Source organism: Esox lucius, chromosome 16 (assembly GCF_011004845.1).
Source record: "Esox lucius isolate fEsoLuc1 chromosome 16, fEsoLuc1.pri, whole genome shotgun sequence".
Taxonomy (NCBI): domain Eukaryota; kingdom Metazoa; phylum Chordata; class Actinopteri; order Esociformes; family Esocidae; genus Esox; species Esox lucius.
In genome coordinates, this window is record NC_047584.1 from 26844214 (window position 1) to 26871476 (window position 27263).

General features: G+C 42.5%; 1 protein-coding gene and 1 long non-coding RNA gene across 9 annotated transcripts; both read left to right on the forward strand.

Annotated features, from left to right (window-relative positions):
• Positions 1-867: 867 nt before the first annotated feature.
• On the forward strand, positions 868-1623 carry LOC117592826. The gene is made up of 3 exons (XR_004574591.1): positions 868-919; positions 1272-1425; positions 1537-1623. It is a non-coding gene; the product is annotated as an uncharacterized LOC117592826 (long non-coding RNA).
• Positions 1624-2782: 1159 nt separating this feature from the next.
• On the forward strand, positions 2783-26397 carry LOC105027887 (nectin-3-like). 8 transcript variants are annotated; one of them, XM_034286994.1, is made up of 8 exons: positions 2784-2985; positions 6489-6824; positions 8694-8996; positions 13326-13422; positions 20098-20252; positions 24932-25053; positions 25158-25197; positions 25320-26397. In XM_034286994.1, exons 1-6 carry the CDS (start codon positions 2913-2915, stop codon positions 25045-25047), a joined length of 1080 nt encoding a protein of 359 aa, XP_034142885.1. In that variant the 5' UTR covers positions 2784-2912; the 3' UTR covers positions 25048-25053; positions 25158-25197; positions 25320-26397. The 8 variants fall into 8 exon arrangements, with proteins under 8 accessions (XP_019910277.2, XP_034142885.1, XP_034142883.1 ...); XM_034286992.1 differs by having other exon boundaries at positions 24932-25043; XM_020054718.2 differs by having other exon boundaries at positions 2783-2985; positions 24932-25043; positions 25158-26397.
• The last annotated feature ends 866 nt before the right edge of the window (positions 26398-27263 follow it).

The following is a 27263-nucleotide window of genomic DNA, read 5'->3' on the forward strand; positions in this document are numbered from 1 at the left end:
AAAGATACTATTCAATTTGATGGGTAGGGATCTCTTATGCAAACTAAATGCTACAATTCACTGCTCTTCACAGGAAGAAGAGGATCCACACTTAGTATAAATTGAACAATGATTTTGGTAAACAAAACAACTGTCTTGATTGTCAGTGTTTGATTCCGCTATAACCTATTTACAAATAACGGTAACCTCCTGATCCTTAAGAGCAGGAAGTTTTGACAATAAACAATGTATTTTATACTGGAATGAATTAATTTGTTTTACTGTCCCTTTGGGGACAAAATTCATTAATCATCCTTCTTTATTCATTATTTTATTAGAAGGATTTTGTACTCTGTATGCTTGATCAATTAACTGAAAGACTTGTCTCTCTCTCTCTCTGTCTCCAACTTATAAGGCCAGTGTCTTGTGTTCAGGGGCAGTGATGAATGGAAAGTCGGCTGAGCAGGGCCTGAGCTCTATTCCTTATTGTGAAGAGCATAGTTAACAAGTCCCCATATAGTTACTGTCCAGATTGATATATCTCAGTCTTTGACCGCGTGGTCTGGGCAACCGACATTCTATGATTGTCTGTGCCTCTTAGAGCTATCTGAGTGCAACCTTGTATCTTTAGACTACCTCATAGTGGCTACTATTACTTGTATGGACATTCTGCAAATGCAAAATTCCATCATCTGTACCATTGGAAGAGAATATAAGCTTGAAACTTGAAATGCATAATCAGAACAATCTGTCATGGTGTTACTCTGCTAGTCTCTGTACTCATTCTCTGTCAGTATTGTGACGGTTGTTCCCGTGGATTCACGTTATTAAAATCTTCCACCTTATGTTTTTTTATAATATAATTTTCTTTTTTTTATATAACATAATTTTCCTCAAAAGGTTTCGATTAGAAAAGGATGACAGGTGCATCATATTGGAGGTAATGTTTACTTACTGCTTACACTGTTTACTGGCTATATTAGCCAATAAACATGGCACAACACCTCCCTTTATCCTTGCACTATTGGACTTATTTGCACTACCACCATGACACACACTATAGAGCACCTTATGCACAATAATTGCCCTGTCACTGCAAGAGTCTCATGCTTATACATCCCTTAGTACAGTCATATCAACATCAGGGCAATGCGTTATGATAGATGTTCTCACCAATAATTGTTAATTTTCATATTTCTGCTATGCTATGATTGTTGCCATTTGTACAGGCAATAGTGTAGTCAGTGTGTTGTCTTTACTATGCTTGATTTTGCCTGACCTGTATTTTACAGTTACCAACGTGTGTGCTTTCTGAAATCCTAAATGAAGTGGTACTACAGGAAGGAGATAAGGCATACTTAAGATTGGCTCTTGTGTGTACCACCTTCAGGGACACTGTGTCCACTGACTCCTTCAGGAGACGGGCACATTTTCAGTGGCTTGACAGTAAGTGTTTAAATAAAGGGTGCTGTGGTATACAATACTTGAGTACCTCACGTGTGTTTTCACTAACCTTATGGAAATGTTCACTTTTGATTGATAATTTGTTTTTCACAGGTGTCGCTACATGGAGCAGGTTTTCTGAGTCCTAAAGAAAATAATTCTACACCATGTACACCGTGGACACCTGTCGTGAATGTGGAATGCTTTTAAAAACTGCACACCTGGTAAACATCTTAACACTGGATGGATTTGAATCTATGTCATTACACTCAGTATTGATGTCATAACTACGCTTAGACCACATCCTGAGTCTAGTGGTCACTGGTCAGTATAATCATCATTCTGTTTTTTCTTTTTCTTTTACAGGGTATGTTGGAACAGGACAAAGGGTGTTTACTTGAAGCAGTTTACTCAGAAGACCCACATCCAGGTTACTGCGATCACTTTTGCCGCCAAATGCAATAGGTAAAAATAAGGTGTTTGTGTGTAACAAAGGGGTCTGGGGGAAAAAATTATTTAATATGTATTTGCCACATTTATTTACTTATTTTCTCTTTCAGTGAGAACGGACACGTATACTACCTGTTGGCAGACAACCCTGAGCCAGCTGGGTGTTTTTCAAGCTGCAGGCCACCGTGACAATTTGTGGCTGGAAACTTGGGATTGAATTTTGAATTCTCCAGTGTTATTACAGACTGTTAATTCATTGGTTATGACAAAAAAGAGATTTAAACAACCTTTGGGTGAACTTTTTGTATAATTTTAAAAATGTTAAAACTAACATCTATTGAGATTCTACTTTATGCTTTTTTGGTTTTAATAACATCCTGTTCAATGTGGAATAAAATTCAAATCCTCTGAATATTGAGTCCATTTCTGAACACTGGGGAGATCGTGTGTACAACTGGTGATCCGGTTTATTGAATGCATTGCACCAATATGATTTCTACCCAGTGCTGTACATTTATCATTTGTTAATATAATAATACAGACAGTCTGACATTTCCATACCCACAGGATTAAAGGGCCTACATCTACGTACAGATACTGATCAGCATAAAGTCCTTTGGAATCACATGTAAACTGCAGTGGAGGATTTTTCTTTCAGTGCTTCGACCCAGAGAGAGCCTTCTAGTCCTCTTGTGACCAGCCCACTATGTGACAGTACTGTCACATAGTACATAACTTACATCCACATCCACTTATTAAGACCAAGAAGAATTAGATTGTTGAATTGTTACATTGTCATGTGTTTTTGCTTACTTCTAAATAAATAGTTTTGTTGTTTGCAGTTCAATTTATTATACATTAGCGGACGCGGCGTAAGCAGGGGGCCTGGCGTGAGGGACTGCTGAAAGCTGCAGTTGAACCCTTCTCTCTCCAGCGAATGCAACGATGCGAGTGGATACTTAAGTTATATGTAACGTCGGTTAGCTACATACCAATTACACTGTGGAGTAAACAACTTTTTTTAACATAGACAAGACGGAATGAACCGAATTGTGGATTCATCGTGGTCCTTTTTTGTTCTACTCGTTGTTAATACGGGATTGCGCACAAACAGTAGGTTTGGGATGTGTTTTTTGTTCTTCCATAAGGGTAGTATTTCTTCCGGCTCAGGGTTATAGCTGTTCGTTTTTCTTTAGTCCGGAAGGTTGGAGGCTGGGGGGAATTTCAGGGACGTGTTCAGTATTTCAGTGTATAATGACATGAAGCAAAATAATTGCCAAGAAAATTACTAAAGTTGTTGGTAATTGTTCTCAGATTAGTAAGTCATGTTATTGAACATGTTATTTTTGATATGTAAAGACTGGTGATGGATATTCCAAGTCTTTATGGCATAGCAAGCCAGCTCTTGCCCTGTTCGCTGTCAGCTGCAACTGCCTTTTTCGCTTGTTTAATCTTGTTTACCCATACGGATTCATTTTTTGAATGAATGAAAAGCAGGGGTTAAATCAGATTTTTTTTATGTTTAAAAAGGGGGTCCTCATTTTATTTTCCCTTTTCATTAAGGATGTTGGTGAATCTGTTAAAGGTTGTGTAATGGAAGTTCATGAAATGACGTGTTTTTGTGTTCTACAAATGTGTGAAGGAATTACTGGATTTAAGTATTGAGTTCATGACATGGTACCTCGTCCCTGTGAATAACAAAAGGAAACATTTTGGTTGTGTTGTAAATGTGGGAAAAGATGAATGTGATGAGTTAAACGGAAAACCTTTTGTCAGGAAGGTTGTAGACGCAGATCAATGAGTTTTAGGAAAGGATAGAGGAAGATACACAACAGGGGGTAGATTCCATTAGATTCAACTTTGTCACTGAACAGTACAAGTACAGTACAACGAAATGCAGTTAGCATTTAACCAGAAGTGCAAATAAAGGTAAGAACATTCACAAGTATTAATTGGATAGCAGGTGGAAACCAGGGTATATACAGGCAGGCTGATGAGGGAATGAATAGCAGGTGTGGATGGACTTTTGAATTTCCATCATAGTTGTAGTCTGACACATATGTTATTGGTCCTACTGTAGACCAGATTGTTTTTGGGCTATGGTCTGCATTCAGTGACCGGGATAGACCTCTTTTTGACATGAGGTTGTTGTTAAATTCTGGAGAAAACAAAAACAAATGTATCTTATGAAAATTGACATTCTATATAGAAATAGGTCATGCCTTACTTTATCTATCAGGAAGTAAATTGTTCAGTTGACTTTGGTTGAGTATGGTAATATTATTTCAGGTGATTTTTTCAGCACACATCATTGTTCTAGCACACATCATTGTTCTCTATATAAGTATAGGACTCATTGAAGTCATGTAGATGAATGCATTTGACATGTTTTTAAGGCTCTTCTGCAGCAATGATCACAATATATTATCAGGTGCTGATATAGAAATACAAGCTGTCAGAGGGTCTCAGGGATGGTTAACTGTCCTAATCTCCACCGAGTTAGGTAGAACCGTTTTATATTTACTCTACCTCACATTTTGAATAGATTGCAAGATAATGTTCAACTGAATGAATTGGTGCCTGTAGGGCAATTCTAAAGGATGAAAGAGGAATATGTCCCTGAAGAATGTATTCTTTCTTATTTTCACATTACGCCAGCTGTATAGTAAATATCCTCATTCATTCAGGACAAAGAGGCTTTCTGTTTATTGTTCGAGACCTCAAATGTTCTTTTGCTCTAGAAACCTACAGGCATCCATTTGGACATAGTCCAACATGAGTTAACCTTTTCTTTGCGAATTGAGTAACTCACCAACTGCATTATACACTTAATAAACTATGCACACCATAAGAGACCCAAATACCATCTGGAGGTAGTCAGTCCCGCTTGTGATCAATGGTTTACCTTAACAATTCAATAGGCTACCAGTCCCACGATCACCAGCCGAAAGTAGCACATCATGAAAGAACCTCCAGGCTCTACTCCTCTCACAGTACACCGCGACGAGTTAAAAATGGCATATCGTTTTACTCAGCTGGGATCCCAGCTCTGGTAAAAAAAACTAAACAGCCTTTGCACTTCCACACAACACCGCCACAGGTACTTGATTATCGCTTAATCTCTCTTAAAGGTATAACACTAAGCGAGATGGTGAGTGACACCTAATGGCACCTAAGGGTTTAGGGGGGACTTTGGGATTGGGCTTAGGTCTTGTCATCACTTTCCTCTTCATAAATATCAATAACATTTGAGTGCTGCAAGTCCTTGTCCAGGTTTTGAGCAGATCTTTCGCCAAGTACAGAAAACCCCAGAACTCTTCTTCATCACTCTCTTCAGGAAAAATGTCTATAAAAGGTATATGTTGTTGTTGTTCCTAAAATTCCTTTGCGGAGCGGTAACAGGCCTGTAGGTGAGAGACATGGTCACCACGCAAGTCCTCTCCTGAGTCTTCCAGCACTATCTGGCAATGCAGAGGGGCCATTTGTTTAACAATTCGGTAGGGTACCTGGCATTTTCGGGCAAACTTAATGATATCCTACTACTGATAGTTCTGTTGTGTCACTCCTGGGTATCTCCCTATTCTAATTTACTTTAAGGCATTCAGAACAATTCGCGCTAGTATCCAACATCTCTACAACTTTAAACAAATGTTAAAGGACACCCAAGTTCTCGGCCAATTCCTAATGTGGGTCAAGGTTAAATCAGTGGCTAAGTCATGGCAGTCGACTTAGTCTGCAAAAGATATAAGCAAATATTTTATGGCATCTAGTTTAGACAGGGTCGGGTCCGGATGAAACAAAGACCAACATGTCAAAAGTCAGATTATGAGATAACCACCAACCAAAAAGCAAAAGCAAGAAACTTCCTGAGTTGTTTGGTGGAATTGAAATGAGCTTAACATTTTAGCCAGTTTTGTAAAAATAAAATGTATAATTGCAAAAAACCTTAAAGGACAATTCCAACACCTTTCTCCACTACACTCCCAACTACTTTGGTGGAGCCCTGAAAATCCAATTCCATTGACATTTTAAAAATTGATATCCAACTCTGCAAACAAATATAATTTTATCAAACCAGGAATAATTGTTGTGAGATCCAGAAAACTTCCACAATTTCCCTTTAAATGACATTTTATCTCATATTTGTCATCCATTTCTGAAATGTATTTGTCTTTCTAGTTTTGTGCATTAAGACAGCCGTATATACCTCTGAAATGAAACTTTAATCAAAACAACTGTCTAGATAATGCCTCAACACCATTAAGTAGAAAAAAAGGACAAACATGCTAAAGAAAACAATATATCCCCTTAAAGATGCTGTGCGTGACTTTTTAAAATACTTTTTTTTTTTAAGTACAATAACAATGTTCTTCAACATCCCATTTTGGCCCAAATGTTTAATATATAGTTTTTTTGTGAATGTTCTAGAACTGTAATCACTGTTCTACCACCCTCAGCCATGAAAGTCAAAATTTGTATTTTGAGGCACATGCATAAGTACATTTACTGGGACCTGTTTTGGTTGGTCAGCACCACTTTTATAATCAATGGTCAAAAACCAGTTTTAAAAATCTGGGGAGTTCACTTCTAATTTTAGAATTGCTTTTTCTCTCCAGGTCTGAAGGTGATTGGAGGAAAGAGGACTGTTATCCTGGCCAAAGATGCTGACCTTTTCTGCAGATTGTCTGAGGCTGAGGAGTTTGATCAGATAACATGGCAGAAAGAGACCCGGGAAAATCCCAACAAACATAATTTCCTTGTCATTAAACCCGATGGGACTACTAGCAATGTGAATGGGTTGAAAGGAAGAGTTCTGTTTATTGGGAACACATCAGATTATCTTGGATCGATTCGAATAAGAAATGTCACGCTGTTGGATGAAGGCACCTACACATGCATCTTCAGTGTTTCCAGTGGACCAATCCAAACAGAGATGTCTCTGACTGTGATCGGTAAGGAATTTAATCAAGTCTACATCTGAAGATGTGCAGTAGTTCAAAAGTTAATCAAAAGCAGAGACTTAATCTACTTATTAATTTTTCAGAAATGTTTTAAATATGGTCTTAACCAACACTTAATTTGAAACAAGATTGTGTCAATATTTTGCCTATTATTTATCAAATGACCTTGGAGCATATGACCTCATTCAGCTCTGAAATTTAAGTTTGGTTTTTAAATAAAAAAACAAAAAAACATGGTTAAAATATGAAGTTTTAAGTTAAGGACTATGTATATACAGCTCTGGAAAAAATTAAGAGACCAGTGCAAAATTATCGGTTTTTCTGGTTTTACTATTTATAGTTATGTGTTTGAGTAAAATGAACAGTTTTGTTTTATTCTATAAACTACTGACAATATTACTTTCAAATTACAAATAAGAATATTGTTATTTAGAGTATTTATTTGTAGAAAATAAGAACTGGTCAAAAAAATTATAATGCAAAGAAAACAAATTCATATTCATTTTCAACAACAAAATACTAATGTTATAATTTAGGAAGAGTTCAGAAATCTATATTTGGTGGATTAACCACGATTTTTCATCACAACTTTCATGTGTCTTGGCATGCTCTCCACCAGTCTGTCACATTGCTGTTTGGTGATTTTATGCCACTCCTGGCATAAAACTCAAATAGCTCAGCTTTGTTTGATGGCTTGTGACCATCCATCTTCCTCTTGATAAAATTCCAGAGGTTTTCAATGGGGTTCAGGTCTGGAGATTGGGCTGGCCATGACAGGGTCTTGATCTGGTGGTCCTCCATCCAGATCCTTTTTTTTTTTTGTTGAGGATCATTGTTAGAGCACAAGAAGCAGGTGTTCTTCCAGGATAAACTTGTACTTGGCTTGATTCATGCGTCCTTCACAAAGACAAATCTGGGCGATTTCAGCCTTGCTGAAGAATCCCCAGATCATCACCGATCCTCCACCAGATTTCACAGATTTCTCTGTCTAACCATTAGACTATCGTCCTGGCCATGCACTTCACCCCAGCTGCCGTTTGCCGTTCTGCATTGTAGGTCACTTGATGTCATCCAATGGTTGTTGAGTGACATTCCAATGAGTTGACGTCATCTCGGTCTGTGGACAGTCGTTTTCGCCCTCTGTAGCTTTGTTGTCCCCAATGTCTGTTTCTTGACGCTGTTGTTGACCTTATGAACCGCCGTCTTTGAAATGTTCAGGACAGAAGCAACCTGAATCTCACTAAATCCCTCTGCCAGTAAAGCTAGAATTGAACCCTTCTTTTCCTCACTCAAAGCTTTTCTTTTCAACTCTTTTGTAATGCTGAATATATATATATTTTTTTTCATTCAAATTACCTTTGAGCTACTACTTGCACTGTTTTTGCCATATTGCTGGTTCTATTGCAAGAGGCTAGTGATGACCACAGCAGGGGTTTTTATACTTTTCCTCGTTAAATTAGATTTGGTTCAGGTAATCACCTAATCAGTACCTCATTAATTAAAATGAGGAGTGCATGTATTGGAATTTAACATACACTGGAATGGAATGGCTGCCATACATGTAGAGATGCTGATTTAAGAAAAATTAGGAGTGGTCTCTTAATTTCTTCCAGAGCTATATATTACGGCTCGCTAGGCCAAGAAAGATCTCTGCCGTGAATCACCAAAACCGGCTCACCAAAATGCAGAAAACATTGTGTATATTTCAATCACCAACAGTTGCTGATGAATTCACCAGTAGAACAACAGAGGCTATACATCAAATGTTTTTTATGATTGGTGTTTTTTGTTAGATTATGTATTGATCCACATAGTGGCATAATGTCTTCTGTTGTCTACTTGTTTTATTTCTTGTCCCAGTTCCTCCAGTGATGTCAGTGACAGGTCACGTCTCTCCTGTGGTGGACAATGAAGTCGTCTTGGTAACCTGCATTGCTGCAGCTGCCAAGCCAAAGGCAGAAGTCTTTTGGAACACTGGTGCTTTAAACAAATCATTGAGGTGGGTGACAAACTCCACCCAGCACGCCAACGGCACCAGTACAGTACTCAGCCAGCTTATTGGGCTCCCAACCAGAACAGCCAATCAGAAACAGGTTCAGTGTGTGGTCAACCAGTCTGCCCTGGAAGAAGAAAGAACCCTCTCCTACACCATAGACATCCACTGTAAGTATAGACTCCTGCATTCCCAGGCTGTGGGACTAGTAGCCACTCTAACCATTCTGTCTCTATCAGACCCGGTTCTGTCCTGCCCAATGCTACTCCGGTACCCTCTGTTCTGGTCTGTAACACCTGCTGTGATGTTTTGCTAGAGCACAGCTGTGTGACAGTGTTATGACCTCACCAAGGTTTCTTAATTGTGCTGCTTCCAACTGCTACCAAGTAAACAATTCAGTTGATAAAGGACAAGGTCATTAACTGACTCTATTGTTTGTGTGCTGCATCAACTGGGGAGCCTATTTAGGTTCCAGCTGTCCCATTTGGTGTGGTTCATTGTTGATGCTAGTTGTGCTACAGCCTGTGGTTACCTTCTCCTTTTGCTGTTTTTGTAGCTGTGTAAGAAGTATTAAAAGGAATGACTTCCTCACAAGCACCGTGACACTGGTTAAATGAACCAGAATGACACCGGCTGTGGTTTAGAGGACACGTATCTTTACTGTGGTTTAGAGGACACGTGTCTTTACTGTGGTTTAGAGGACACGTGTCTTTACTGTGGTTTAGAGGACATGTGTCTTTACTGTGGTTTAGAGGACATGTATCTCTACTGTGGTTTAGAGGACACTTATCTTTACTGTGGTTTAGAGGACACGTGTCTTTACTGTGGTTTTGAGGACACGTATCTTTACTGGGGTTTAGAGGACACTTATCTTTACTGTGGTTTAGAGGACACGTGTCTTTACTGTGGTTTAGAGGACATGTGTCTTTACTGTGGTTTAGAGGACATGTATCTCTACTGTGGTTTAGAGGACACTTATCTTTACTGTGGTTTAGAGGACACGTGTCTTTACTGTGGTTTTGAGGACACGTATCTTTACTGGGGTTTAGAGGACATGTATCTCTACTGTGGTTTAGAGGACACTTATCTTTACTGTGGTTTAGAGGACATGTATCTTTACTGTGGTTTAGAGGACACAGACAATGATGGTAACGTGTCCGTTTGGGGTTGATGTGATGAAGCAGGGCCTCACAGATTGGACATGCTCTTAGTTGATTGTACTTTAATTATTATGTATGTCATCTGTCTTGGTATGGGTGTGTGAGTGTAAAACCACTTACTTTATACAACTTAGTAATGCCCCTCCAAGAACTGTCACCTTAACGTGGTGGAGGGGTTTGAGTACCCGAGTGACCCTAGGAGCTATGTTGTCTGGGGCTATATGCCCCTGGTAGGGTCTCCCAAGGCAAACAGGTCTTAGGCGACGGGTCAGACTAAGAGCGGTTCAAACCCCCTTTAATGAAGAACAACATTATGAGTACCGTGACGTCGCCCGGTATGGCGCAGCCTAGACAACCCGATCTCTGGACACGGAAACTAGCTCTAGGGACGTGGAATGTCACCTCGCTGGCGGGGAAGGAGCCTGAGCTAGTGCGTGAGGTTGAGAGGTTCCGATTAGAGGTAGTCGGGATCACCTCTACGCACGGCTTGGGCTCTGGAACCACACTCCTTGAGAGAGGATGGACTCTTCACCACTCTGGAGTTGCCCATGGTGAGAGGCGGCGGGCTGGTGTGGGTTTGCTTATAGCTCCCCAGCTCTGCCGCCATGTGTTGGAGTTTACCCCGGTGAACGAGAGGGTCGTTTCCCTGCGCCTACAGGTCGGGGATAGGTCTCTCACTGTTGTTTGTGCCTACGGGCCGAACGGCAGTGCAGAGTACCCGACCTTCTTGGAGTCTCTGGGAGGGGTGCTGGAAAGTGCTCTGACTGGGGACTCTATTGTTCTACTGGGGGACTTCAACGCCCACGTGGGCAACGACAGTGACACCTGGAGGGGCGTGATTGGGAGGAACGGCCCCCCTGATCTGAACCCGAGTGGTGTTCAGTTATTGGACTTCTGTGCTAGTCACAGTTTGTCCATAACGAACACCATGTTCAAGCATAAGGGTGTCCATCAGTGCACGTGGCACCAGGACACCCTAGGCCGCAGGTCGATGATCGACTTTGTTGTCATCTCATCTGACCTGCGGCCCGTATGTCTTGGACACTCGGGTGAAGAGAGGGGCGGAGCTGTCAACTGATCACCACCTGGTGGTGAGTTGGATCCGATGGCGGGGGAGAAAGCTGGACAGACTCGGCAGGCCCAAGCGTACTGTAAGGGTCTGCTGGGAACGTCTGGCCGAGTCTCCTGTCAGAGAGATCTTTAACTCCCACCTCCGGCAGAGCTTCGACTGGATCCCGAGGGAGGTTGGAGATATTGAGTCCGAGTGGACCATGTTCTCCACCGCCATTGTCGAAGCAGCCGCTCGGAGCTGTGGCCGTAAGGTCTCCGGTGCCTGTCGAGGCGGCAATCCCCGAACCCCGTGGTGGACACCGGAAGTAAGGGATGCCGTCAAGCTGAAGAAGGAGTCCTATCAGGCTTGGTTGGCTTGTGGGACTCCTGACGCAGCTGACGGGTACCGACAGGCCAAGCGGGCTGCAGCCCGGGTGGTTGTGGAGGCAAAAACTCGGGCCTGGGAGGAGTTCGGTGAGGCCATGGAGAAGGACTATCGGCTGGCCTCGAAGAGATTCTGGCAAACCATCCGGCGCCTCAGGAGAGGGAAACAGTGCCCTACCAATGCTGTTTACAGTAGAGGTGGGCAGCTGTTGACCTCAACTGAGGATGTCGTCGGGCGGTGGAAGGAATACTTCGAGGATCTCCTCAATCCCGCTGTCACTTCTTCCATTGAGGAAGCAGAGGATGAGGGCTCAGAGGTGGACTCGTCCATCACCCGGGCTGAAGTCACTGAGGTGGTCAAGAAACTCCTCGGTGGCAAGGCACCGGGGGTGGATGAGATCCGCCCTGAGTACCTCAAGTCTCTGGATGTTGTGGGGCTGTCTTGGTTGACACGCCTGTGCAACATCGCGTGGCGGTCGGGGACAGTGCCTCTGGGATGGCAGACCGGGGTGGTGGTCCCTCTTTTTAAGAAGGGGGACCGGAGGGTGTGTTCCAACTATAGGGGGATCACACTTCTCAGCCTCCCCGGGAAAGTCTATGCCAGGGTACTGGAGAGGAGAATACGGCCGATAGTAGAACCTCGGATTCAGGAGGAACAGTGTGGTTTTCGTCCGGGCCGTGGAACACTGGACCAGCTCTATACCCTCTACGGGGTGTTGGAGGGTTCATGGGAGTTTGCCCAACCAATCCACATGTGTTTTGTGGATTTGGAGAAGGCATTCGACTGTGTCCCTTGCGGCATCTTGTGGAGGGTGCTTGGGGAATATGGGGTCCTGGGTCCTTTGCTAAGGGCTGTCAGGTCCCTGTACAACCGAAGCAGGAGCTTGGTCCGCATTGCCGGCAGTAAGTCAGACTTGTTCCCAGTGCATGTTGGACTCCGGCAGGGCTGCCCTTTGTCACCGGTTCTGTTCGTAATTTTTATGGACAGAATTTCTAGGCGCAGCCAGGGACCGGAGGGTGTCAGGTTCGGGGACCACACAATTTCGTCTCTGCTCTTTGCAGATGATGTTGTCGTGTTGGCCCCTTCTAACCAGGACCTTCAGCATGCGCTGGGACGGTTTGCAGCCGAGTGTGAAGCGGTGGGGATGAAAATCAGTACCTCCAAATCCGAGGCCATGGTCCTCAGTCGGAAAAGGGTGGCTTGCCCGCTTCAGGTTGGTGGAGAGTGCCTGCCTCAAGTGGAGGAGTTTAAGTATCTAGGGGTCTTGTTCACGAGTGAGGGAAGGATGGAACGGGAGATTGACAGACGGATCGGTGCAGCTTCTGCAGTAATGCAGTCGATGTATCGGTCTGTCGTGGTGAAGAAAGAGCTGAGCCGCAAGGCGAAGCTCTCGATTTACCAGTCAATCTACGTTCCTACTCTCACCTATGGTCATGAGCTTTGGGTCATGACCGAAAGGACAAGATCCCGGATACAGGCGGCCGAAATGAGCTTTCTCCGCAGGGTGGCCGGGCGATCCCTTAGAGATAGGGTGAGAAGCTCGGTCACCCGGGAGGAGCTCAGAGTAGAGCCGCTGCTCCTCCACATCGAGAGGGGTCAGCTGAGGTGGCTTGGGCATCTTTTTCGGATGCCTCCGGAACGCCTTCCTGGGAAGGTGTTCCGGTCCCGTCCCACCGGGAGGAGACCCCGGGGAAGACCTAGGACACGCTGGAGGGACTATGTCTCCCGGCTGGCCTGGGAACGCCTCGGTGTCCCCCCTAAAGAGCTAGAGGAAGTGTCTGGGGAGAGGGAAGTCTGGGCATCCCTGCTTAGACTGCTGCCCCCGCGACCCGGCCCCGGATAAGCGGAAGAAGATGGTATGGTATGGTAACTTAGTAATGTTCTCTCTGTTGTCACTTTCCCAGATCCACCTCAGACAGTAAACATTAAACCTTCCTCCCAAGACAAATACTTCCTGTGTGTTGCAGATGGCAACCCAAAGCCCAACTACATCTGGAGCAGGTATGCGCCTCTATGCAAACCAGTTCAAACCAGGTTCAATATAACATGTTACAGACACAACGCACTGTAATATCTATTTGGTTCTTTTTATTTCTATTCAGTTTTTACTATCACACCTACAGGTAAACACACTAGGCAGCAATGGTGGGGGGTTCTTCTTTTCACCCACACAAGCCTGAATATCCACTTGGCCCTCCTAAACCACCAGACTATATGATAAAGTGAATTCCGGAAGCCTGCATCTGACTCTATACCCACAAATATAGAAGATGTGGCTGTGTGAACATACAGTTTGTGTAGTGTTGTTTATATATAGGAGTCTGAAGAAGGCCCGTCTGTCTTCCAAGATCCTGCACACTTGAGAGCATTCTGACTAACTGTGCCACAGCATGGTTTGGCGTTTGCTCCATAGCCGACCGGAAGGCCCTGCAAGGGTGGTGAAAACCGCCCAGCATATCATGGTTACCCAGCTCCCAGCCATTGTAGACCTCCAGCACAAGCGGTGTCTGCACAGGGCGTGCGGCATTACCATGGACCCTTCACTTCCGTGCCACACTCTGTTTGCCCTCCTCTCATCAGGCAGGCTGTACAGCTCTCTCCGTTCCCGCACCAGCAGGCTCAGAAACAGTTTCTATCCATCTGCTGTAACCATGCTGAATTACGTGACCCATCCCATCACTAACTATGGCCACCCTCTGCACTACTGGACTAGTCTGGTAAGATTGTTCAGTTCACGTGTCTTTGCTGCTATTCCTGTATTTAATTTGCACATGCCGACTTGCACCTTAAACTAGCACCTTAACCCTGCCCTCACTGCACACTGCACACTGCACATTTAGAACTGCCACTGTACTTGCATTTTCAATTGTTACACACGTCTACCTCATTGCTGCTGTCCCTGCATTGCAGTTGCACATGCTACCCTACTCCTTCAGTTGGCCTCGATTGCAAAATCAGAATGCCATTGAGAATTGCCACAACTATTTGTCTCACTTGTACATACATTATACTTAATACCTATACATTTTCTGTAAATTTGTGAATTTCCCACTGCACATTTAGAATTACCACATGTGATGCTTTTGCATTGCACATCGAGACATTCCACTTGTATATGCATATACTTGTACATTTTTCTGCACTCCTCTATTTGCATTTCTCGCTAAATGCAACTGCATTTCGTTGTACTGTTCAAAGACTAAGTTAAATCTAGTCTAATATCAAGCGCTTCACACTAACAAAGAGATTAAGCTTACTTTGTGTGGCATACTATGGCATAGTTTTCAAGTACTCCTAGATTACTGCAAAAACATTGTTCGGCCTTAGAGTTACCTAAAGGAGTCCCTCAGGTTCAATAATTGGCCCATTATTGTTTTCACTTTATATAAATTACATTGGTGATGTCAACATTTTTATTTTCCGTTTGTATGCAGATGACACAGGGATGTACTCTATTGCTCCAACAGCTGACCAAGCATTATTGCCGTTAGTCTGATTGTAAGATACTACAGAGATCTCTTTTACAGCTTGTTTGTTGTTACCACTTATTTTATATGCTTTTTCTAGGTCCAAACTCTCAATTAGAAATACAATTGTAGTCTAATTACTAACTTGGTATGTACTCAAATTGAACAGGTCTATCTTAAAAAACATCCTACCGAATTGGGGAAAGAAGTTAACATTCAAGTTAGGGTTGCTTTATAGAAACAGGGCTTGTCTGTCCTCTGTAAATAGAAGACTAATTGTGCATGCTACTTTTGTCTGTTGTAGATTATGGTGATATTATCTATATGCATGATACGTCATCTACATTAAAACCACTGGATTCTATTTTGAACTTCGGTTAATCACGGGTGATAGTTACAGAACTCATGACTATTCTCTATCAACGTGTGGGTTGGGCCTCTTCTTCTGTGAGTTGGAAGCTCCATGCTCTCTTGTTTATTTATAAAGCACTTCTTTTAAAGCTACCTTCATATATATCATCATTAATTTCCACTAGACTTACTAATTTCAAAACCAGATTACAGATGTGGATTACTTTAGGGCCTCCAGATGTCTCCATAGAGTTGGGTGGGACTGCTTTCAGCTCTTTTACATTTTATTGATGGAACTAATCCAACTTAAATTAGAAGCTGGTGTCCCTTGTACCTAATTAAAAATGTAATGGAGGACCATTATGATGTTGTCTGTAATTTTTTTATTTGAATTGCATTTTGGGAAATGTATTTATAAATATTTTAGTTTTTGTGTCGAAGCTGTATATGTAAACATGTCTACACACGGTACAGATGTACAAGAGATCCAGGTTTCACTCTCTTTTCCCTGTTAAAATTAAGTTAAAATATATTTCATTCAACCAGCCTGCTACCGACCCACACTTTATCCAGATAACAGATATTATATGACCCTAAACCTTCCTGCTGCATGGATATATCCATGGAAACTTCGGGTTATTATATGATGCTACCAGTATCACTACTAGGCCGGTAGACCAAGAGCTCAGTTTGTGGCTGCGCGATCCCATGCCTGAGGTATGTGAAAATATTTTTTATGGAATATCAGACTCTGAATACACTACAACAAAAATGTATACTTAAACATAAACTTAGCCGTTGAGTACCTGCTGAAGGACAGTGTTAAGAAATGGAGAGAATATAGCACAGCTGTGAATCTGCTAGAACAGGCCATCCACAAAAACTGATTATCCAGGCAAGAACGGAAGTGATCAGGCAGCCTACTAAGAGGCATATGGAAACTCTGTTACAATCTTCTGTAGCTGAGCTAAGAGACACTGTCAATACTGAAACAATAGCCTGGATTCTCACTAGGACTGTAGTGGGGCCCCTGGAATTCTTTGAACCAGCTTTCTTTTATATAACAAAGTGTCTTATTTGACAGCTTCTATGTAGTGATAAGAATTGTGTTTGGCTGATATGGTTTATCCGTAGCGACTTCTGCCTCTGTGCTGACCTGCTCTGATATCTCCCTAACCACTTCAGGGCTAGACGTATCCCTAGCAATGATTAACTGCTGCTCATCTCCCAATTTCGTTTCTAGCTATATCTATTTAATAGTACTCAAACTAGGTAGCTATGTCACTCACTTTTGTCTTTGCATTAAAAGAAAAAACATCTGTATGTTCAACCTAGGTCGCTTCTTGGTTGGTGACATCTCGGTGCTAGCTGTTAGTAAAGTGAACAGTGTTAATGTTAGATTGTATGCTAGCTAGCAAACAAAACGTTAGCTAGCTAGCTAATATGTACAGTATCTCACGAAAGTGAGTACACCCCTCACATTTTTGTAAATATTTGAGTATATCTTTTCATGTGACAACACTGAAGAAATGACACTTTGCTACAATATAGTTTGTACAGCTTGTATAACAGCGTACATTTGCTGTCCCCTCAAAATAACTCAACACACAGCCATTAGTGTCTAAACTGTTGGCAACAAAAATGTGTACCACAAAAATGAGCTAATTGGGCCCAATTAGCCATTTTCCCTCCCCGTTTCATGTGACTCGTTAGTGTTACAAGGTTTCAGGTGTGAATGGGGAGCAGGTGTGTTAAATTTGGTGTTATCGCTCTCACAGTCACTAATACTGGTCACTGGAAGTTCAACATGGCACCTAATGGCAAAGAACTCTCTGAGGATCTGAAAAAAAGAATTTGTGCACTACATAAAGATGCCCTAGGCTATAAGAAGATTGACAAGTGAGACAAAGGGAGACTGGAGGCGCTGAGAGCGCCCTGGCTACTTCTCCGGTCCCGGGTTTGAGCATGTGGGGTGACAAGCGCCCGGCCCTGCTGTCCGTGAAGGACAGGGTCTCTGCCAGCCTGGTGGAGAAACAGTATTCACTGTCTGTGCAGTCACTGGCGGCCTGCAACAACGTGGGTCTACGTGGGTCTACTAGCAGCCGGGATGACTGAGGGTTGCACCTTGCTCTCGCCGTTGGAGGTGAGTGAGGTGGGGAGGGCATCAGCCACCATCCTCAAACTCACGCAGGCCAACTCTCTCTTGGCCAGGCGAGTGATGGCCACATCTGTGGTGCAGGTTAGGCACGTGGCTGGCGCTTACCTCCCTGAAGGAGCCTGAGGAGGTGCCCTTCCTCAACACGCCCTTGGAGGAGGACGCGTTGTTTGGCGCAACGGTCACGGAAGCCCTTGTATGCCAAAAGAAGGACAGGGAGGAACGTATCTGGCTGGGTCCTCTCCTGCCGTTTCCCGCTTCTTCCTCTGCTTCCGCTGCTCCCCCCCCAGGCTTTGGGTCCCCTGGAGACCTGGAGGTCGGATGCGCCGGCGTCCCCAACATCGCCAAGCCAGGTCCTCGGACGCGAACCGACCGGCGCAGCTTGAGGGGAGGTAACCTTGCCCACCGAGACCGTCTCATCCTCCCTCTGCCTGCCGGCAGAACGAAGGGAACTGGAAGGTCCCTCTGTTCAAGAGGCGTCGTAACTGACTTTTTGGGGGGGAGTGTCCCTTGGGGGCTTTCCCACCCTGTGTGCGTTTGGTGGGGAGCTCCTCTTGTTTGGTAAATAAATCTGTGTTTGCACCTTATTTATCAGTGAGTGAGCCTTCATGGCAGATGACTGTTGCATGCCCGGGTGGGTTTGGTGAGCAGTCTTCCTTCCAATCAATCACATTTATTTATAAAGCCCTTATTACATCAGCAGTTGTCACAAAGTGCTTTTACAGAAACACCCAGCCTTAAACCCCAAGGAGCAAACAACAGTATTGTTGAATGTCCTCCTAAAGTTTAAAACGGGTGGAGACTGTGACAATTCAGAAAATGCATTCCTCATGTCACCAACGATTTATAGTGGAGAAGGAGAACAGTCTCTGACTGGGGGCGGACGTCTCCGACTCCATGAGTCCGTGGTTCCTCCTCATGCTGTCGCTATGTCGACCAGCATGTGTGGGAGCCCGTGCAGGGTCCCGTTTGGCGAGGGGGGTGTTCCCTCTCGCTCAACGCGGGTGTCCGATCCATTGTACTCATCCATGCATCCTGCTGGGCCTCTATCTCCATGGTTATGACTGTAACCAATAGGGAGATGGACAGCTCGCTACAGGTTGCGCATGTGTCTTCCTCTCCCTTTTGGGTTGGCCCCACTTTGGGGGGCCCAGCTGCGCCCTCGACCACTCTCTCGGTTTTACTCAGAATGACGTTGCCGGACTGGTTGGACAATACGCTGAGAAAGGGTAATGCATTGCTGTTTTACTGCCTGCCCCCTCCATTCTCAGGGATCGTGGACACAGTGGTGATTTCCCCAGTGAAGGTCACTGCCCTCCAAAAACGTGCACCCCTTTGTGTCCCCAGGTCGTCATGTGTAATTTTGTTTTTAAATTATAACAAGAATAATATTGTACACGAATGAGAATTGCAAATAATCTGCTTACCTAGCCTATTACATTCCCTTTTTAAAATGAACACAGAAAAATCTAATTTGCTTGGCTTTCATTTTTATTAAATTTACAAAAACATACAACGTCTGTAAAGTACCCTAACTTCTAGACAACATACCATTCGTCAGAGCATTGTTGTTACTATGGTAATCAACGCAAATTCAGCCATCGTAGCTGTCATGTGTACACCCCCACATGGGTTTACACAAGGTATGCAGATTTTTCCCGCAGTTCAGTTGTCGCTTACCGCGGCCCGTGTTCCGGCTCCAAAATATTATAATTATGGTAAATAATACAATCATATATTGATCCTTTTTTTCCCTCTCATATAGCCTTTCGGTGTTGACAATGAATGAGGGTTGGATTGGTTGACAAGATGAACATTGGTTGAACTTTGGGCACCTCCACCCGGGAGCAAGCTTGCACAGCTCACGGGATCGAGCACCACGCACCGCCCCGCTCTCAAAACTTCTTGCGATTTGCCGCCCATTGCCCTACTCCAATTGAAAGTCTACGAGACCTTCAACGCCACTGCGGCCCATGTGCAGGTGCGCCAAGGGGGCGCCAAAGGGGGCAGTCCTCGTTGCGGACCGCCCTCTTGGCGCTGGAATTAGATGAGCAACATCTTCCTTACTTAGCAGCCTTTCAGGTTATGTGAATGTAGGACTAGTTTTACTGTGGATATAGGTACGTATGTACCTGTTTCCTCCAGCATCTTCACAAGTTCCTTTACTTTTGTTCTGAGATTGATTTGCACTTGCACCAAACTAGGTTAATATCTAGGAGACAAAATGCGTCTGCTTCCTGAGCGGTATGATGGCTGCGTGGTTCCATAGAGTTTATACTTGAGTACTATAGATTGTACAGATAAACTTGGTTGATCGGTAATTGCTCCCAAGGAAGGACCAGACTTGTGGAGGTCTAGAAAATTTACTTATTTATTTTGTTTTTCCCATGTTCAGTCAAAGAGGCACTGAGTCTGAAGGTATGCCTTGAAATACATCCACACGTATACTTCCAGTTGATGTCATTTAGCCAATCAGACGCTTCTATGGGCCATGACATACCTCTGACCCACTAGAATTGTGATATAATGAATTATCAGTGAAGTAATCTGTCTGTAATGAATTGTTGGAAAAATTACTTGTGTCATGCACAAAGTAGATGTCCTAACCGACTTGTGAAAACTAAAGTTTGTAAATATGAAATCTGTGGAGTGGTTGAAAATTAAGTGTGTCAACTTCCCGACTTCAACTTCTTTCTCCCCCAGAGATGTCCAGCCATGGCCTGGGTCTTCAGTCAGAACAGATGGAGACACACTGCATCTCCTCAGTCTCAGCGCTGATCTGAATGGTCTCTATGTCTGTGAGGCCTCAAACCTGTATGGAAGTACAAATGGCTCCCTCTATATACATACAACCTCTGGTGAGAAACATCCTTACATACACATGTAATTAAATTGCTGCTTATTCTTAGGTTTCTACTTGCTAACTGTGTGGCTTCATGATACACTGACTTCCTGCACCTGACTTAAAACCTAATTTCACAGCTCACCCGGAAGGAAACATTTCTTTTTGAGGTTTTGGGTGGATAACCTTGTATATCCCAAATAATACAATGTACACATGCTTACTTCCTACTTCTTGCATATGTCTGATACAATCAGGCGTTATGTTGCTGTGCTTGAAGCAGGAAATGGTAATAGCAGATTCATATCTCTGAAACATCTTAGATCTGTAGATATTCTCCTAATATTTATTTAAAATTATTTCACCAGAAATTCCAGGAACACAATTTTCGTCATATTTAGATTGGCAATTTCAAAGGGGGCAAAAAAAAACCCAGAGTGATGGGGTACTTCGTTTCTTGGGGTTTAGAGTTTTTCTGGACTGATACGCTAACTTAGCAATCTGAAACCTAGTTGCAGGGTGTAACATTCCAACAAACTAAGTTAAAATGTTATTAACAATCATCTTACATTTTGTTAAAAACCTTGTGTGAGAGGTCGGTTGTTGGTGATTTCAGTGTCCTCTAGGATATGCTTGCTCTCACAATGGGTTGTGTAGTTTTACTTTCAGTAATTTGCGAAATACAAGAGTAACTGAAAAACGTCTGCTTTGGTACTTATCTTTAGGAAAGACTAACCTTATATTCCAGTACCAACAACAGAACATTATAGACATGCAACTCCTACCAACACTCCTCCTCTGCTCAGTGAAATCCTACCCTTCTTAAAGGGTACATGAAGTGCTATAGTGGATCCTTGGTGTGTCTCCATGTTGTGAATGGGTTGGAGAGTGTGATCACTGTTTTAAAACATTGTGTTTCTGTAGGGGCTGGGTAATTTAAATGGTGTTATTATATCTCCGTAGTTCACCGAAATAATAAAAACTGTCTGCACATGGTCATGTGTTTTTGCCAGTTGTGGACTACATATCTCTCAAAAAAAGAGTGTCACCCTTGATAAAGATTAGCAAAAATGGCTGTATAAAAAAAAAATGCAGAAAAGGGAAATGAGCTGAATTGTAATCTGAATTGACATCTGCTGGCGGTAGATCAGAAGTAGTTTGGACTGAGATGGCCAATTTATTTTTATGCACAGTGAATTGAAGTATGATGATATGGAAGCATGATTATCGTGAGGCGCGATACAATGGACTGAGTATTGGCAGGGATACACATTCTATCGATGGCTGAAAATGGTGATGGACATTCACTCATGGCTCTGTTAATCTAAAATAATTTGGCTTATTTTGCTTCTATAAGGTTTTTCTAACCAATAGCTTAAAATTGGCATGTAACTGTCAAATCAGGTTGTGAAATACATATTCAAATGGTCTCCATTTCATAGGCTTTGGAGTACAAAGAATCTTTATGGTGACCTTTTACACAGACAAATGTTTACTACAAGTTTGGCAGCATGCAGTGGCCGGGAATTCTTCAATATTTATTTTCATGTTACCTATTCAGTGGAGTAACAATGCATTTGAGGTCTCGATTGCAACTGTTGGCTAGCAAATGTTTAAAGCGACTGCTGGCTAACAAGGCTTTGGCTTAATAACTGTGTATTTCTATTGGGCATTCATTAAATGTATTATTACAGTTTTGTTAACTTTTGCGTAGTCCTGTTTAACTCAGTTGTTTGAGCGTGATGCTTGCAATGCCAGAGGTTGTGGGATTAGTTTACCACAGGGAACCAGGTTGGAAACGAATGCACTCTATTTTGCAAGTTGATCTGGATATCAGTTAAATGACAAAAATCTAAATGTTTTGTACATATAGTTGTGCTCCAAAAGTTTGAATACTCTTGGGTAATTGGTAATATATGTGTAAGGAAAACAAGAGTAAGCAGGCAAACATGTCTTTTCTTTCTTATAGGATTCACATTCAACTGTAGGTCATAACAGAATGGCACAATCATAAAACAAAACATGGCAACAAAGAAAAAAAAGTTCTTAAAACTGTGTATTGCCCCCTTTAGCATCAATGACAGTGTGCAATCTATAGTTGCCTATGAGGAGTAGTTGCCTATGAGGCCCCGAATTCTTGCAGGTGTTATAGCTGCCAATTCGTCTTGGCAATATGCCTTCAGGTCAAGCAAAGTCTTTGGTCGTCTTGCATGAACTACACATTTGAGATCTCCCCAGAGTGGATCGACGATATTAAGATCAAGAGACTGTGATGGCCACTCCAGAACCTTCACCTTTTTCTGCTGTAACCACAGTATGGTCAAGCTGACCATGTGCTTAGGGTCATTGTTGTGCTGACAAGTCCAAGATTGTCCCATGTGCAGCTTTTGTGCTGAAGAATGCAAATTGTCTGCCAATATGTTCTGATAACATGCTACATTCATCTTGCCATAAACTTTCACAAGTTTCGCCGTGCCTTTAGTGCTCACACATCCCCAAAACATCAGTGAGCCACCACCATGATTTACTGTGGGGATGGTATTTTTTTCACTATAGGCCTTGTTGACCCCTCCAAACATAGCATCTACAGTTGTGACCATAAAGCTCTTTTGATCTCATCACTCCAAATTACAGTGTGCCAGAAGCTGTGAGGCGTGTCAAGGTGTTGTCAGGCATATTGTAACCAGGCTTTTTTGTGGCATTGGCGCAGTAAAGGCTTTTTTCTGGCAACTCGACCATGCAGCTAATTTTTGTCCAAGTATCATCGTATTATGCTCCTTTAAACAACCACACTGACCTTTTCCAGAGCAGCCTGTATTTCTCCGGAGGTTACCTGTTGGTCTACCTGACCTTGGCTTGGTATCAAGAGTTCCCCAAATTTTCCACTTCTTAATAAGTGTTTGAACAGTACTGACTGGCATTTGTAAGGCTTTGGATATCTTTTTATATCCTTTTCCATCTTTATAAAATTCCATTACCTTACACTGGTCTTTTGACAGTTCTTTTCTGCTCCCCATGACTCAGTATCTAGCCTGCTCAGTGCATTCATGTGAGAGCTAACAAACTCATTGACTATTTATACATCGACACTAATTGCAATTTAAAAAGCCACATGTGGTGGAAATTCACCTTTAATTGCCATTTCCACCTGTGTGTATCACCTTGTGTGTCTGTAACCAGACCAAATATTCAAGGGTATGTACACTTTTGATCAGGGCAATTTGGGTGATTTCTGTTGTCATTATGATTTAAAAAGGAGCCAAACAACTATGTGATAAGAAATGGCTTTTCAAAATCAATGCCAAAATTTCACAATTTCTGCCAGGTTATGCAAACTTATGGGTACAACTGCATATACACTCACCTAAAGGATTATTAGGAACACCATACTAATACTGTGTTTGACCCCCTTTCGCCTTCAGAACTGCCTTAATTCTACGTGGCATTGATTCAACAAGGTGCTGAAAGCATTCTTTAGAAATGTTGGCCCATATTGATAGGATAGCATCTTGCAGTTGATGGAGATTTGTGGGATGCACATCCAGGGCATGAAGCTCCCGTTCCACCACATCCCAAAGATGCTCTATTGGGTTGAGATCTGGTGACTGTGGGGGCCATTTCAGTACAGTGAACTCATTGTCATGTTCAAGAAACCAATTTGAAATGATTCAAGCTTTGCGACATTGGCACCAAATTGGCACTAAGGGGCCTAAAGTGTGCCAAGAAAACATCCCCCACACCATTACACCACCACCACCAGCCTGCACAGTGGTAGTAAAGCATGATGGATCCATGTTCTCATTCTGTTTACGCCAAATTCTGACTCTACAATCTGAATGTCTCAACAGAAATTGAGACTCATCAGACCAGGCAACATTCTTCCAGTCTTCAACTGTCCAATTTTGGTGATCTTGTGCAAATTGTAGCCTCTTTTTCCTATTTGTAGTATAGATGAGTGGTACCCAGTGGGGTCTTCCGCTGTTGTAGCCCATCCGCCTCAAGGTTGTGCATGTTGTGGCTTCACAAATGCTTTGCTGCATACCTCGGTTGTAACGAGTGGTTATTTCAGTCAAAGTTGCTCTTCTATCAGCTTGAATCAGTCGGCCCATTCTCCTCTGACCTCTAGCATCAACAAGGCATTTTCGCCCACAGGACTGCCGCATACTGGATGTTTTTCCATTTTCACACCATTCTTTGTAAACCCTAGAAATGGTTGTGCGTGAAAATCCCAGTAACTGAGCAGATTGTGAAGTACTCAGACCGGCCCGTCTGGCACCAACAACCATGCCACGCTCAAAATTGCTTAAATCACCTTTCTTTCCCATTCTGACATTCAGTTTGGAGTTCAGGATATTGTCTTGACCAGGACCACACCCCTAAATGCATTGATGCAACTGCCACGTGATTGGTTGATAAGATAATTGCATTAATGAGGAATTGAACAGGTGTTCCTAATAATCCTTTAGGTGAGTGTATATTCTCAACATTGAGTTGTCAGGGCCCAGTCTTTCCACACAGGTAACGTTATAGCCTGTAATGTTATGTTACAGCCAGGATAGCCTACAAGTCAACATTACCAGCTAGCTATTTGTTAACTTTAATTGGCTAGGTCTGGCCTTTAATTAGACATGCATTATTGTAGTTTGTTAAGGAAAACACTGATAATTGCTAACTGTATTCCTTCTCTCCTCACAGAGATTTCTCCAGCTTGTTGGGTTCTACTTATCATCATCATCTTATGTCTGATTGTTACTGCTGCCATTTTCTTATGGTCTTGGTACAAATATGGGAAATTGCCTTGGTGTATGTAAGTGAATGTAAGTGAAATATTATGCCCTCAATATGATCATATTACATTGATTTATCTGAAATCATATATGATTTAGCTGAAACTTATGTAATTATTTATGTATCTTTCTAGTTCTATGGCCAATGCAACAGAACAGGTACAGTGAAAATGAGTGAGTAGTGTCATTGTCCACCATTGTATTGTGAGTTGCTAAGGTTTGTGTCCTAATGAAGTAGGTTACTCATTGGCCACTGTTTGCTATGTAATAATTTAATACTGTCTGTTGTTTTCTAGACAAATCAAAACATTGTTGAGGAAGTTGAGGTGTCCTTATGATAAACAGAGAAAGTGAAAGGAGACAAAGAGGAAAATAGGAAGCATGATGTTGAATACAGACCCTCCAATTTACCCTTTGGAATATACAATTTGTTTGTTGTTTTGTTTTGTTTTGCTTCTAATAAATGGAATGAATGGCTATGATGGTAAAACAGTGACATAAGTTTTGTAACCATAAAAAGATTAGAATAATTCCCAACTTGTACATATGTTTGCAAATGTGTAATTTTGTAGTTGTAAACATTTCTAACTTACTTCATTGTAACTAACAAAATTTGTAGAATCATACAACTAATTTCAAACTACTGTTTCTATCTGTGCTTCATAGAACCAGTTTATGTGTGTTAGTAATTGTGAAAAACTAATGTCTGGAGGCACTACTAAGGTTGAATAGAAGAGAACTCAAAAGTAACTCTAAAGTAACTTTTAAAGTTATTGGTGTAAACAGGAAAAAGTGCCTCCTCAATGACCTCACTGCTACATTTTGAAGGAGACAAGCTAAAGCAGTCTAAATATCTCCTGCTGTACGAGCGGGTATTTTCTAAATAACCTTCACTGAATTTCTGCAAATATACATACATGCACTGTAGTAACCTACTGCAGCTGACCTGTCAAACACTGCTCGTTAACTAAATGAACATTGCGTGAAAGGAATAACTTCATCACTTTATTATTAGAACACTGGACCCTTAACCTTAGTGAACCTGTCACGAGGACGCGCCACCCCTCCCGACGTGGTGTTTGGCGCACGTCATCGCCGGCCTTCTAGCCACGCCGCTCCTCCTCCCACGGCACTGTCAAGTTTTGTTATCGCACGCACCTCATGTCCATTCCCTCATTAGATCACATATATAAGTTCCTGTGTTTCTGGGTGTCTTCGTGTGGTATTGTTCTATGTCCTTTGACTGCACTGGAGTATACGGATGCACGCTTGTTTTGCGCTTGTTTTGTGCTTGTTTTGCGCTTGTTTTGCGCTTGTTTTGCGCTTGTTTTGCGGGTCTTTTCACTGTGTTCAATACAAGAAACGTTCATTGCCTCCCTGCATTTGGCTCGCCTTTTTTCGACGCACTTCACTACACCCACACCATGACAGAACCCTTACTTTAAGCAGGGTGAACACTGAGGTCACGGAAATACACTCCAGCTCCATAAATCAAAGTTCACATTTTGGCTACATGAAAAAAAAGTCTGGCCATCTCTGCTTAGACTGCTGCCCCCGCGACCCGGCCCCAGATAAGCGGAAGAAGATGGATGGATGGAAAAAAATTATATTATGGCAGCACAGGGAAGTGAACCGTTCATGCTATCCTGTGTACTGAACCTCCGCCTGCCCTGGCCTGTTTCCGCCTGCCTCCTGCTTGAACGTTGTCTGTCAACTTCTCGTTCTAAAATGTTGTTTATCAGCAGTGCTTGTTCTGTTTGTTTATTTATAACGTTTGGAATTTCATGCATATTCCCAGTCGTGCACATGTTTTTATCATGCTAATAAGCTCTCTCATGAAGATAGTTGATTCAGTTTTAGGGACACATTATATATGCTATCTGTACAATTATATACTAAATAATGGTTTTGGGATTAAAGTACATTTTTTGTGAACAAAACATGGAAAAGCAAAATAAGAGAATACCAAACTTTCCTAAAAACAAAACAAGTGCAATATTTGCTCTGTACTTCAACTACTACCTATTGTTATTCAAATGTTTCAATCGATTTTAGCTAACATTCCAGACCCATCCACATCTCACATGACAGAGTACAGCACAGCGAGTGGATTGTAAGCTAAAAGGGCTTAATGAAACAACAGTGCGGCTTTTCATCATTGTGAGTGTTTATGGAAAACATAGTCCTACAGACAGATGACTTTTTCATTTTTGGGAGTTGGTATTTGCTATCCAAATTGT